The 12651-nt window shown below is 38.2% G+C and overlaps 1 protein-coding gene across 1 annotated transcript in view; it reads left to right on the forward strand.

Annotated features, from left to right (window-relative positions):
• Nucleotides 1-12651, forward strand: part of adcy6b (adenylate cyclase 6b) — a 47043-nt gene that overhangs the window by 25302 nt on the left and 9090 nt on the right. Inside the window, exons 4-16 of the mRNA XM_065285676.2 lie at nucleotides 311-460; nucleotides 752-873; nucleotides 1659-1770; nucleotides 2357-2484; nucleotides 2577-2735; nucleotides 2995-3136; nucleotides 5237-5365; nucleotides 8676-8704; nucleotides 8998-9145; nucleotides 9262-9359; nucleotides 9451-9538; nucleotides 9830-9946; nucleotides 10244-10396. Coding sequence (XP_065141748.1) covers nucleotides 311-460; nucleotides 752-873; nucleotides 1659-1770; nucleotides 2357-2484; nucleotides 2577-2735; nucleotides 2995-3136; nucleotides 5237-5365; nucleotides 8676-8704; nucleotides 8998-9145; nucleotides 9262-9359; nucleotides 9451-9538; nucleotides 9830-9946; nucleotides 10244-10396 — 1575 coding nt within the window. The remainder of the gene's footprint in view (nucleotides 1-310; nucleotides 461-751; nucleotides 874-1658; nucleotides 1771-2356; nucleotides 2485-2576; nucleotides 2736-2994; nucleotides 3137-5236; nucleotides 5366-8675; nucleotides 8705-8997; nucleotides 9146-9261; nucleotides 9360-9450; nucleotides 9539-9829; nucleotides 9947-10243; nucleotides 10397-12651) is intronic.

The raw sequence follows: 12651 nt of genomic DNA on the forward strand, positions 1-12651 counted from the left end.
TTAAATAGGGAAAACATGGAAGTGTTTGGTGGCTTCTAAATTCATCCCTGTTTGGATCCTAAGGAATGAATGGGGCTAGGCTAAATGCTAACACATTCACGACACGCTGTACAAAGATTAAGTGTACACATTGAAAAAATATAGGTTTGTATTAATAAGTCTAAGTTGAGGTAAGAACATAGTAAAATATTGAAAAACTGTGGTGTTTTCCTTTAAAAGTCCGCATCAGTCTTTTGCACACAGCATTATCTCTCTTATGTACTTTTTCACTTATTCTCTATAGTTGATATCTCTTTCTCTTTCTGTACAGATAGGTGCCAATGCAATGATTTTCCTGTGCACCAACATCATTGGCATCTGCACACACTACCCAGCTGAGGTGTCTCAGAGACAGGCCTTCAAAGAGACTAGAGGATATATCCAAGCCAGGCTACACCTTCAGAGAGAAAACCAGCAGCAGGTCTGCAAACACATCCACCCACCCACTGTTTGTTCATCTCTTGTCTTTGTGCACCTCATAAACTCAGGTTACATGTTTTATGTTTTTTTTTATAATGTTTTCTCATCATGCCGGCTTGATTTAAAAAAATGTTTCGCCTGAAATCCAAAAAGTTTTTACATTTAAAAATGCGTGAAAAACAAAACAAATGGGAAGCTTGTTGCAGTAACTAAAAAAACATGTTATTTGTTAGCGTGGCACATGTGTGCTTGTGCACATGATTACTAGTGTCATCTCGTAAACCCGATCCAGGAACGCCTGCTGCTCTCGGTGCTGCCAAGGCACGTTGCCATGGAGATGAAGGCCGACATCAGCGCCAAGAAAGAGGATATGATGTTTCACAAGATCTACATCCAGAAACACGACAACGTCAGGTACGCAAATGCCAAGACCGCCACGTGAGTCACACTGTTACGGTTGCCAGTGTTGTCATCACACCTCCTGAATGAAAAACAACAGTGTTAAATACTCAAGTCTGAATGTAATTAAAGCAGACGGCAGTCTGTGTAAAACAGAGAGACATTAGACACCAAGGCAGCTTAAGGTTATTGTTCCCAAGGTTGAGTTGATTGCTTAAAAGCAGATTAGGTTGTTTGCAGTCCTTGAGACGTGACTTTCTGTCATTTTTAGTTCCTGCCTGGCAAGATCGAGGGTCAGGCTGCTATATGGCCCCTTGGTAAAATGCCAGCAGATTAAAATGATGTAGTTACAAAGAGCTATGAGCACATATTTCTATCTAAGCGAGTTGGGAGCATCCATGCCACAGAAAACTTGGATGTCTACATGTAACTAGGAAAGGATCTGAATTTGACATTTTTAAGCATTTATAAAGAAATCAGTGCCAATTTTTTACGTGGTAATGTGTCCAGACTGTGTGTGTCCATTCTGTCATTTCTTAAATTGTAGTTTATGACCGTATATCCTACTTGTACCAACCAGGACATACAGGATACCAGCCAGGGTGCATTGTTTCTAATTGAAAGATAGACTGAAGAATTGAGAATGGCCACCCTTTATTCAGGAAACGATCCGAATCGATGTTTTTTTCTTGTTTAGCCCATCAAACCAACGGCAGTGACCCAGACAAGGGCTCTGAGTGATTATTGATCTCATTTTCTTCTGTCTGTCTTTTGTCGTCGTCTGTCTGTCCTCTCAACAGTATCTTGTTCGCGGACATCGAGGGCTTCACCAGTTTGGCATCACAGTGCACAGCCCAGGAGCTGGTCATGACCCTTAATGAGCTTTTCGCACGCTTTGATAAATTAGCTTGGGTAAGCAGACAATACACTTCAGTTCAATTCAAATTATTCATCTAGCATGATTTTGAATCATTTCATAACAGTTTACATGAAAACAGATAACACAGAAAAGGGGAATCATTATTAAATACACCCCAGAAACCACATAGCATTGCCCTGGCAACACCCAAACCCCCCCCCCAACCACATAGCAGGTCCTGGAAACACCCAAAATGCCTACTTGTACCAACCAGGACATACAGGATACCAGCCAGGGTGCATTGTTTCTAATTAAAAGATAGACTGAAGAATTGAGAATGGCCACCCTTTAAACACTCAGAAGACCTTAGCAATTACAGAATTGGATAAAAGCTTGTACCAAATGCGTAAATATGATATTATATGATGCGATGTGCTAACAAGGACTTAACAACCGTGTAGCAAGTCTAAGGCAACTAGCAAAAACACCACAGGATCACAAAAACGACTTTCGCATGGGCAAGCAACACTTACATTTCCCTCAGAAAATAAATATCAGACTGTAGTTTTAAGGTTTTATCCATCGCTATGCAGTAATGAACATTAATATACATGCGGTGTGTTATGTCTGTATTCTCAGGAAAACCACTGTCTGCGGATCAAGATCCTGGGGGATTGTTATTACTGTGTGTCTGGACTTCCGGAACCTAGGGCCGATCACGCTCACTGCTGTGTGGAGATGGGGGTGGATATGATCGAGGCTATATCGTACGTTTTTCTCTACTTCATTTCCCACGTGTCCCTTCATTTTTTTTTTCAACACACTTGTCAATTAATGTGCATTCATGCATTCATTGCAGATTGGTTCGAGAGGTGACCGGAGTGAATGTGAACATGCGTGTGGGTATACACAGCGGCCGTGTGCACTGCGGGGTGCTCGGGCTACGCAAATGGCAGTTTGATGTCTGGTCCAACGATGTCACACTGGCCAACCAGATGGAGGCTGGAGGCCAAGCAGGGTAGGGAAGAACGGAGGGGACATGTGATGTAATAATCTGTTTCAAATTTAAATTTGGCAAAAATGATCTCAGAGGTGGGTGGGGTCCAAATTGCTAATGCATCAGGATTGTTTCTCCAAATTGTTATGGAATGGTCTACAATAAATTTGATTTTGGTGTGAGACATTATGCACAGGAATAAATGTTGCAGTAATAGATGTTTGCAAAACTGTGAATGTTTATGTGACTGTACTAAAATCGAAGCTGTAAATGTTTACAGGCGGATCCATATAACCAAAGCCACGCTGCAGTATTTAAATGGGGACTATGAAGTTGAACCAGGTTTTGGAGGGGACAGAAACGCATATCTTAAGGACAACAAAATTGAGACGTTTTTTGTGCTGGGCTGCAGTCAGAAAAGGGTCAGTTACACAATACACACATACATGAATTTTACCTTTTAAATGTAAACTATATAGACCCCTTAAAAGTTTGTAAACATTGCATTTCTCCGGGTGGGCGGGGCTTAGCTGGAGGCAAAAAGAGCCGCGGAGGCAATGTTAGCAAGCGTATGCTAGCACGTTTTAGGAGGGATTTTTTAAACACGGATGCAGAAAAAAGTTTGGAATTGTCTGAATATGTACAGTCAATGATTCTGCGGGACCGTGACAGCTATTTTTGTAAATTAACTCTCTTAGTTTTAAACAGGTATTGGATATTTCCTAGGGGCTGTTTACACTTGGTATTAAGATGTGTTTTCATCAATCGGATCACAAGTGGACGAGAGAGACACATCACGTTTACACCTGGTATTTAAATCCGTCTCTTTTGTCCATTTTCGACTGCTTACTGTGAAGCGGTGGTCTGTTGAGGCGGTGGGCGAGTCTCTCCACTGTCATTTAAGCGTAAGCGGGAGTAATGATGAGTTTATATGGACGCGAACTAATATTATGTTTATGTTGAGTCCGCTGCTTGTGTAGTAAGTAAATATGCTGCCCAGTGTTTTGTACATGTATAGACGGTTTTAGCAGTAACAACATGAACAAGCAGCTTTCGTGGTCATCACATAACTTCCGGTAAACTCCGCTAAGAATAAATAACAAGTCCTCTTAAAGTAGTTTATTTATATAACAAGCAAAATAAACAACACGTAGATTACCTAGGAAACCAAAACATTTGTTATTTTTCGATGAGGTATTTGTGTAAGAGTTCAGTTTCAGCAACTAGTCAGACCAATGAACAAACAGAAACCGGAAGTAAAGTTCTGACCAGACGCACAATCGCGTCTATATGTTGGAGCTTTCTCTGAATTTTCAGCGCAATTGATGAAATAGGATTGTGCAACTTTCACACGCTTGCAAAATGAAATTGCGAAGATCAGCCGCTTTACTTTTATCAATGAAAGGCTAAAAATAGCGCTGTTCACCGTGTGTTCGCGCCAGAATTCAGAAAAGACGTAAAACATTGTGTTCAGTACCTCAGATTAGATAAATGGGGGGAGAGAAGGCGGTCTCCTGTGGCTGTTCGAACACATTCAACCACATGTGCGTTTACACTACAAAAACAATCCGATCGAAAGGGGTTTCGACTACCTCTGAATGTGGTTGAAAGTAGACGAGCTCAAAACGTTTTAAAAACCATTTACACTTGGTATTAACGTCGTCCACTTGTAATCCGATCGATGAAAACGCATAAATGCCAAGTGTAAACAGCTTCCTAGACAACGTATGAATTACTTTCGGTGGTTTAGGGAACTTTGTCAAGGCTTATTGTCTAATGTAACCTATCGCTAACTATGATTAGCAATGTGGATTATTTTAAGAGACCATTCATAGGATAGCACACACAACTATCGCTGTATGTTTGTTTAACATTTAAGCTAAACAATAGCGCTGAAGGTTGGCGACTTTTCACCTCTAAAACAGAAACTTGCTGATTTGTACTAGATAAAACCAACACACCAGTACATATGCATAGATTATTTTACCTGATATGAAGTGTGCACTGCAAACACTTCTCCGTCCAGTCTGTACGCAGTATTTCATTCATCCACAATTGTCGTCTTGATTTCTGTGAGAGAATGTCTGCCGGGATCCGGTAAAACTTAAGTTTTGAACCAAAAGTGCTGTTCCTTCTATTCTGGCAGCCAAAAACACAACATGATGACATTTTAGTAAAAACCTCTTTTAGCGAGCCTGCTATGAGTTCCTACTTATTTTTTGCCTCCAGCTACAGCGGTGATTAAGGGGTCTATACATATAAATATATTTGGCACTATACTGACCTTACCCAAGTAGATTCCCAGTCAGTGAACTCCTGTTTTCATAATTTTTGATGGTGGGGAAGTGCATTTAGGTTCTCCTTAATAAAAATCTACAACATCTTAGCATTTTTATATGTCATTTATAACGCAAAAATTACAACTTTGTCTTTGGGGATCAATTAAACTATCTACTGTATTAGACGTTTGCCGGAATACGGTTTAATTTCCTGTGTGTTTGTGCCAAATATTTCTCTTGCAGAAAGAAGAAAAAGCAATGATGGCTAAAATACAGAGAGCTAAGGCCAACTCTTCAGAAGGCCTGATGCCGCGATGGGTTCCTGACAGATCTTTCTCTAGAACTAAAGATTCAAAAGTCTTCAGACAAATGGTAAGCTCTGCTCTGTCTGTCCACTCACGTGCCGCCTCTTACACCTCACACCGTCTGATCTCCTCTGCAGTTGTTTATGAGTATAGCGACAGCTAATAATTGAGGCGATTTTCTCATGACCTGGCCATTGCGTATGTGTGAATTGCTTTTCGGCTTTTCCAGGCGAGGGCTTTTCTGCTTTCCATCAGTGTCAAATAAAAGAAAAACATAGATTATAATACTGTGACAAATAAAATCTTTTGTTTCAGAGTATTAATAAAGAGAGGAAAATGACATCAAAAAAGGAAATTAATTAATATAATGGTGTAGCTCTTTTGTTGAAAAGTTGTAATTTCTTAATAAAAAAATAAAAATGTGCAATTTTATTAAGGTATGAGTCCCAAACTAGATACATTACATTTAAGGCTGATATGAAGAAATCGTATTATTACTATGGGGGCTGCTTTTTACATTAATTTACATCCTACGTGTTTTGTAAAAGTATGGAATTTGATTTAATTTTTTTCCAAGTCTGGATTAGTATGGAAAAAAGAAAATAGAGTATGGAGAAAAATATGAATTTCCAGACTATTGGCCTATTCATTTTCCTATAATATAAAGATATATCAAGAGTTTTTAATAATACATTTATTTTATGATGTTTGCAGCATGTTTTGAGCACTGCTATAAGATCAGCGCTAGATCAAATCTGTGCAGGACTGTTTGCTGTGATTGGACGATACGCAGTTAGGCAGCAGTAAACATGACAGTCAGGGGCCACCGACTCTACGACTAAATACATTGAACATTGTCAAATTTAGCATTAATGTTTGAACCAAACGATCGGCCACAATGGGTAAGTGTAAGTTTTACGATGGGAACTTGAGCTAGTCCAGCCCAGTCTCATGGAGATGCGTATAGAGTAAATAGCACGAAGTCTGAAAACTCGTGCAATACATACAACAAATTCCAATTTTGCGTGCATATGATACGCCAGTCCTTCCAGTTCACTTAATAGGACGCATCTTTTTGTGTCGTTTTATGCATTGGTTTCTAATTTATTTTTTAACCATTGTGGCGTGGGTTTGGGGTTAGAACAACTTTTTGTTGCATAAAAGGACATCCTAACCCAAACCCCAATTGTAACTCCAACTCCAAGTGACCATGGTTTAAAAATAGACAAAAAACATGGAGAAACCTATATATTAAATCCCAAATCTAACCCCAAACCCAAGCGAAAATGGTTTAAAAACAGAAAAAAATTAGAAACCAATACAATACACAAAAATGAGACATGTATACATGTGAGTTCGATTTTTTTAAACCACTGCTTTTTTCAGATGTTAAATATGTTCTGAAAAATCTTCAGGGAAGTCTGTATGTTTGAGGCTGGAAAAGTATGGAATTTTGAAATGGAAAAAAGTGTAGGAACCCTGTTCATTTCTGATGTCCATCTCACTTTGGCCTGTGCTTGTGTGCCATGATTGCCATTGTTAAGCTTTCATATTTCGTCCGCTCACTTTCTGATAGGGTATTATTTCGTGCCACGTGACAGTCTACAAGATGCTTTTTACAGCATTTCTTATCGACATGTTAAATATTTACAATTTGCGATCGGACCGCACCCAACATGCTTTCAAGCAGATTCAGTCACTCTAACTGCACCACAAAAAATCTTATGGTGCAGCCACTAAAATGATCAGCAATTTACCAACACTTTAAAAATGGAAAACAACACAATCATTGTCCCAAACAAGACACATCTTTGTGTTATTTTTGAAACATCACATTTTGCGTTACTTTTAACACAACTTGTGTTGTCACTTTTATTTAATTTAACACAAAATGAAACATAATATGTTAAATAGCATAACACAAAAAATGTGTAAGAAATGAACATCTTTTTTTAGAGTGTAGGATTGTGGTAAGGGGGTAAATTGGGGAAAATTGGCACAAATTTGTGTGCGGTACCTTTTAAATGTATTCATTAGTAGATGCTTTTATCTTAAGAACTTACAAATGAGAGAGCATTTAATAGTTACTTATTGTTGAAAACCAGCTAGTAAATTACAGAGTCTGTCTAGTTATAGATTTTCTTATTACTCTTTAATTTTTATAGATTTTTTAAATAGATTTTCCAATCGGACTTGAAGAGAAAGTGAATGCGTTTACATGCACAGTCTTACGCCGACTCGGGGAAAGCCCGTAAGCGGCGTAAGCAAAAATCGATTGGCACAGGTAGTTTTTGCTCATTACCCCGATTTCACGTGGCATGTAAACACCTTAACCGTCTTTCTCACGGTTTTGTTCATGTGCGCATGTCTCTGCGTGTAAAAGATAAATGTCACGCGCGGAAGTCAGCGCAAAGTAATGTATAAAAGTCTCAGCACGACTGAAGCAGTTGGCAGAGAAACTGTAAAGATAGAAGCTCATGTTGCATTTACAGGTTCTGCAGACACAAGAGGGGTTTCTCAATGCCAGAATTTCGAGGATGCTACGTCATCGACATCTGTCGAAGGACTGTTCCAATGTCTAGGATCCTCAAATTTTCAACCAAGGACTAAGTCCATCGTTCAAAAAATATCCAATATAAAGGAAAGGATGCATATGTGTAGCCTTCGCGCTCTGAAATCACACACAATCCTATGCGCACAGCGCCGAAAGCACACCTTTTCACTGACGCAATGACTTGCACTTGCTAGCCTGTTCCATTTACATGTTTTTCTAATGCTAAAGAGGAGCTTCCTATGAAGGAAGTAACTTGGAAGGACCAATCCTGCTAAGGAAGTATTCTTGACATTGAGAAACACCTAAGAAGTTATACAACACAGACAGATATGCAGATATGCCAATGGCTTTTTGAACTAATATTATGTACTCTAATCGGTGATGTCATTGCCTGCGAGAAACCTGAGAAATCTCCAAGTCCCATGTAAACGCAGTTTTCTGCATAGCCGGTTTATTGATTTGCATGTAAATGCATGAAAACAGTTTTCTAAAATAAGCAGATTTTTGATAGTTATTCTGTGCATGTAAACGCACTCAGTCTTCAAGGGACAGTCTTGAATTCTGGTTGTTTTTTTGTTTTAGGCATAAATCTAACAAACATCAGTGAGGTTTAGGTTTAAAGGCAAAAATAATGAATGCGAAAGTCATTTGTTGGAGTATAACAGCCTGTCTCAGGTCCTGTCAAGCTTCACTCTGGGTGTTATTTAAAGTCTCTGAGTGGCAGTGGCTCTTGTAGGAGCTTTGGAGTCATGTAAAATGCGACTGCGGGTGTGTTTTTCTCTTTTTATTGCCCACTGTAACTAATCTACCTGTCTGTTTTCAGGGCATAGATGAAGCCTCCAGCAAAGATAAGTGAGTTCTGGTTTTATTAGGACACAAATTCATTCTCTGTGGCTCTGCAGGGGTTTATGGGTTACTTTTCACAGGCTGTTTTAACAAGTTTGCTCTGGGAGAAAGCCAACGTGAAATGAATATTCTAGATCAGGTTTCATATGTAACCACCTCATGCTTCTATCAGAAAAAAACACATGTATTGATATTTACTTTGTAATATTATAATCTAATGTTATGTGCAATACTATGTGCAATTTTTACTACACGTCATTGTAACATTTCTTACCCTTGATTAAATGTTCCCTTCTCAGCCGCTGTGTTCAAGAGGCTTTAAATCCAGAGGATGAGGTTGATGAGTTTTTAGGCCGTGCCATTGATGCTCGCAGCATCGACCAGCTGAGAAAAGACCACGTGAAGAAGTTCCTGCTTACATTCCAAAAGCCATTCCTGGAGAAAAAGGTCTGCCTTCAAAATGCCTGTTTTAATGGCATCCAACACATGGCATATTTACACACTCATAGTTCTGAGAAAATGTCCATAACAGCTAACAATAACACCAATTTTCATGCTTTCAGTATTCAAAAAAGGTGGATGAGCGTTTCGGTGGTTACGTGGCCTGTACGCTCCTCGTCTACTGCTTCATCGTTTTTATTCAAATCATCATCTTCCCACAGTGAGTTCATTTGTGTTATTTACCAGTGATTTGTTTTATAACAGCCATGTTATCTATGGTTGCAGTTTGTTTGAATGTTTTTGTTTTGCAGTACTCCCTTAATGCTGGGCATGTTCATCAGCATCTTTATTATCCTCACCAATGTCCTCTTCATATGTGCCATTTATTCCTGTGTTAAGGTCAGTCATACTTAATCTTTTTTCTTTGTTTATTGTAATGTCTGTACTGCATATTCATCTATTGCACACTTTTTAAATGTGGTTGAGACAGTGCTGATTTTGTAGGATGTCCTGATAGGAAATAATTGAAATGTTTGCACATATTCTCATGCAAATGGCTTGCACTGTTTTCTTAGATAGGATAAAGTATTGTAACATGGACAAACATTACACACTTTAAGGGTTTTCTGTGTTGCGTATTATAGCTGTTTTCTATTTATTCACAGTCTTTCTTCCAACTTTTTGTCTTAGTTTTTTCCAGCTGCCTTACAGACAGTATCAAAGAGGATTGTGCAGTCCCGTACAAACAGCACTGTAGTCGGAGTCTTCACCATTCTGCTTCTCTTCATCTCTGCTTTTGTTAATATGGTAGGCATCTGATCTGCCCGTGTGAATTAACTTTAATGGACAATACTGAGAATAATACTCAGATGTTGATGTACTGTCTCTGAAGTTTGTCTTGTTTCTCTGTGTGATTTGGCACTTTTCAGCAAGCTCACGAATATTTGTAGCCTGTGTATTTCATCTAATTACTTAAACACCCTGTTGACCTATCTAAGATAAAGAAAACAAACAGGATTTTTTTTATTTTTATCTAAAACATAATGTACACTTCTTCAAATACGCTTTATACATAAAACATGTTTTCCAAATCGAACTTTTCAGTTTACCTGCGACCGAGTGAATCTACTAGATTGTGTAGCCAAGCAGTCGAATGGTTCGGATTTGGTCGCTGTGTGTCTGTTGTACAATCTGACTGGAACAGCAAAGGACCCCCTAACACTGTGTGATCAAACTTTACCATGCCATTTACCAGAGGTCAGTGTATGTCATCTGTACATATGTTATCTGTAAACTTAGCATATTTTCTCTTATGCCCCCCCTATCTTATTTGCCTACTGTACTTTTTGCTTAGTGAGGCCAAATTTTTGTTTTCTACAACATATGCAGAATTTTTGTTTACTTTAAACAAGGGTCTCCAACCTTTTTATGAGCAAGGGCTACCAAAATAGATAAAACAATTTAAAGGACTACTTTTTGATGTAGTCTAATTAAAACTTATTTGATTTGATTTATTTTTTATTTGTTAATATGTTTTATAAAAATTTTAACATCCATAAAAAGCCAAGCTAACTCAAAAATATGCAATAAATTATTATTAAGATTGAGGCAGTTAATAGAATTAAATGTTTTGGTGGGCAACTCACAAACTCTACGGGCAACCTGCTGCCCGCGGCCAACATGTTGGAGACCACTGCTTTAAACCTTTTAAGGGTTTGCCTCAGTTTTGTTGCCAGAGTGTTGTCATGGTAACAACATTATGGGTGGGGGGATAGATATTTCACAGTGTTGCAATATTTGACCTGTTTCTGTTTTCTCAACAGAAATCTTTTTTTTTTAGTTTAGGTTTTTTTGTTTTGTTTTTTTATCACACATATTTTAGAAAACAGTTCACCAGGCAAAGTCTGTGGGAGTTGAAATGTATTGAAGCATCAGAAATTCAAAATGACCTAAATATATATTTGTACAAACCATTATATACACCAGGGGTCTCATTTATAAAGCGTGCGTGCACACAAAACGAGCTCGAAACGTGCGTACGCCAGTTCCCACGCAAAGGTTGTTATTAATAAAAACAAACTTAATGGGAGAATGGGCTTGCAGGGTGGGATCTGAGGATGATTCATGTACGCACACGTGCAGGTGATGTGTGATTTATAAAGGGAACATTGCTTTGTTTTTTAAGTCTTAATATTTTTTGGCGTATGCCATTTTTTGCTTTTGTGCATACGTAGACTTTTAGTTAAGATCATACGCACAGTTTTTGAATGAGGCCCCTGGAGTCTTTAACATTTTTGGGGCAAGGACCCCTTAGATGAGAGATGCATGGAGCAGGGACCTCCTGATAATAACGAGAGGCTGCTTTATTGTATTAGGCACAAGGCAAAATGGAGTAAAGCACAAATATTGACCAATCAGAATCAAGGACAAAAATGAACTGTTTTATAAATAGAAGCAAACATATTGTCTCACTGCACTATACTATGTTAGTACATTAGCACTGTTACGCATGCTGTTATTGTACATAGTAAATTTTTCACAATACATAACAAATTTGCCTTTTACTATGAGATGGAGAATTACATATTTACCTGAACCTGAGCTTTCAGTTTATGAAGATGACTGATCATGAATGGCACAAAGGCTGTTTTGCAGAAGACATACAGTAATAGATTCTGTTGTAAAAGCAGGTCCTTGCTTTGCGAACCCATCTTTTTGCTTTTTCTGTGTGTTGCAGCGGATGGTGAACACACATGCTACTTTATAATTCTGGGGTCCATTGCCTTTCTCGTGGATCATTATTACGCAAGTTTATTTTTTGCAGAGCAACATGTTTGACAATCGCTATTAGTCTGCATTTCAATACAACTAAAGGCCAGATTTACTAAATGGGGCAAATTAGCATGAGAGCGCAATTCCAAAAATGCGCTGATGGGAGTGGTAATATCTGCGGGTTATTTACTAAACAAGTGCTAATTAAATAACACAGACGCAACAGCTGATTTCCAATGACAAACACAATCTACTTAGATTTTTTTTTAGCAATAATTGCATCCATTTCAAGCGCAAAGTAATTTAAGACATGCTTTTTTGGCGTAAAATAAAAGCGCAAATACCAGTCATAACACAAACATTAGTAAATCGCATTGCATGAATCATTTAAATAATCTCTTCTTATTGCATATGCAATAAGATCAGTCTCAAAAATCACTTAAGACCATACCTTTTCAGCGCTATTTATCCACTGCACATCTTTAGTAAATCAGGACAGACATTATTTATAAATCTTGCACTATCAGTACTATGGGATGCGTTTCATTAATTTTAAATGCGAGTGGTAGTTTTGTCACAGTTGCCTGTCGAATAATCGCTTTACAGCATTAACAAATCTAAACTGCTTTAAACAGCCATCCAAGTTCAGAAATATAGTAGATGAGAACACAGAAAGTCGCACTGAATCTTAAAATTACATTCTGAAAGAAAGACAAAAGTGCCTTTATGATTTACCTTTT

The sequence above is a fragment of the Paramisgurnus dabryanus genome, chromosome 21 (assembly GCF_030506205.2).
Source record: "Paramisgurnus dabryanus chromosome 21, PD_genome_1.1, whole genome shotgun sequence".
NCBI lineage: Eukaryota > Metazoa > Chordata > Actinopteri > Cypriniformes > Cobitidae > Paramisgurnus > Paramisgurnus dabryanus.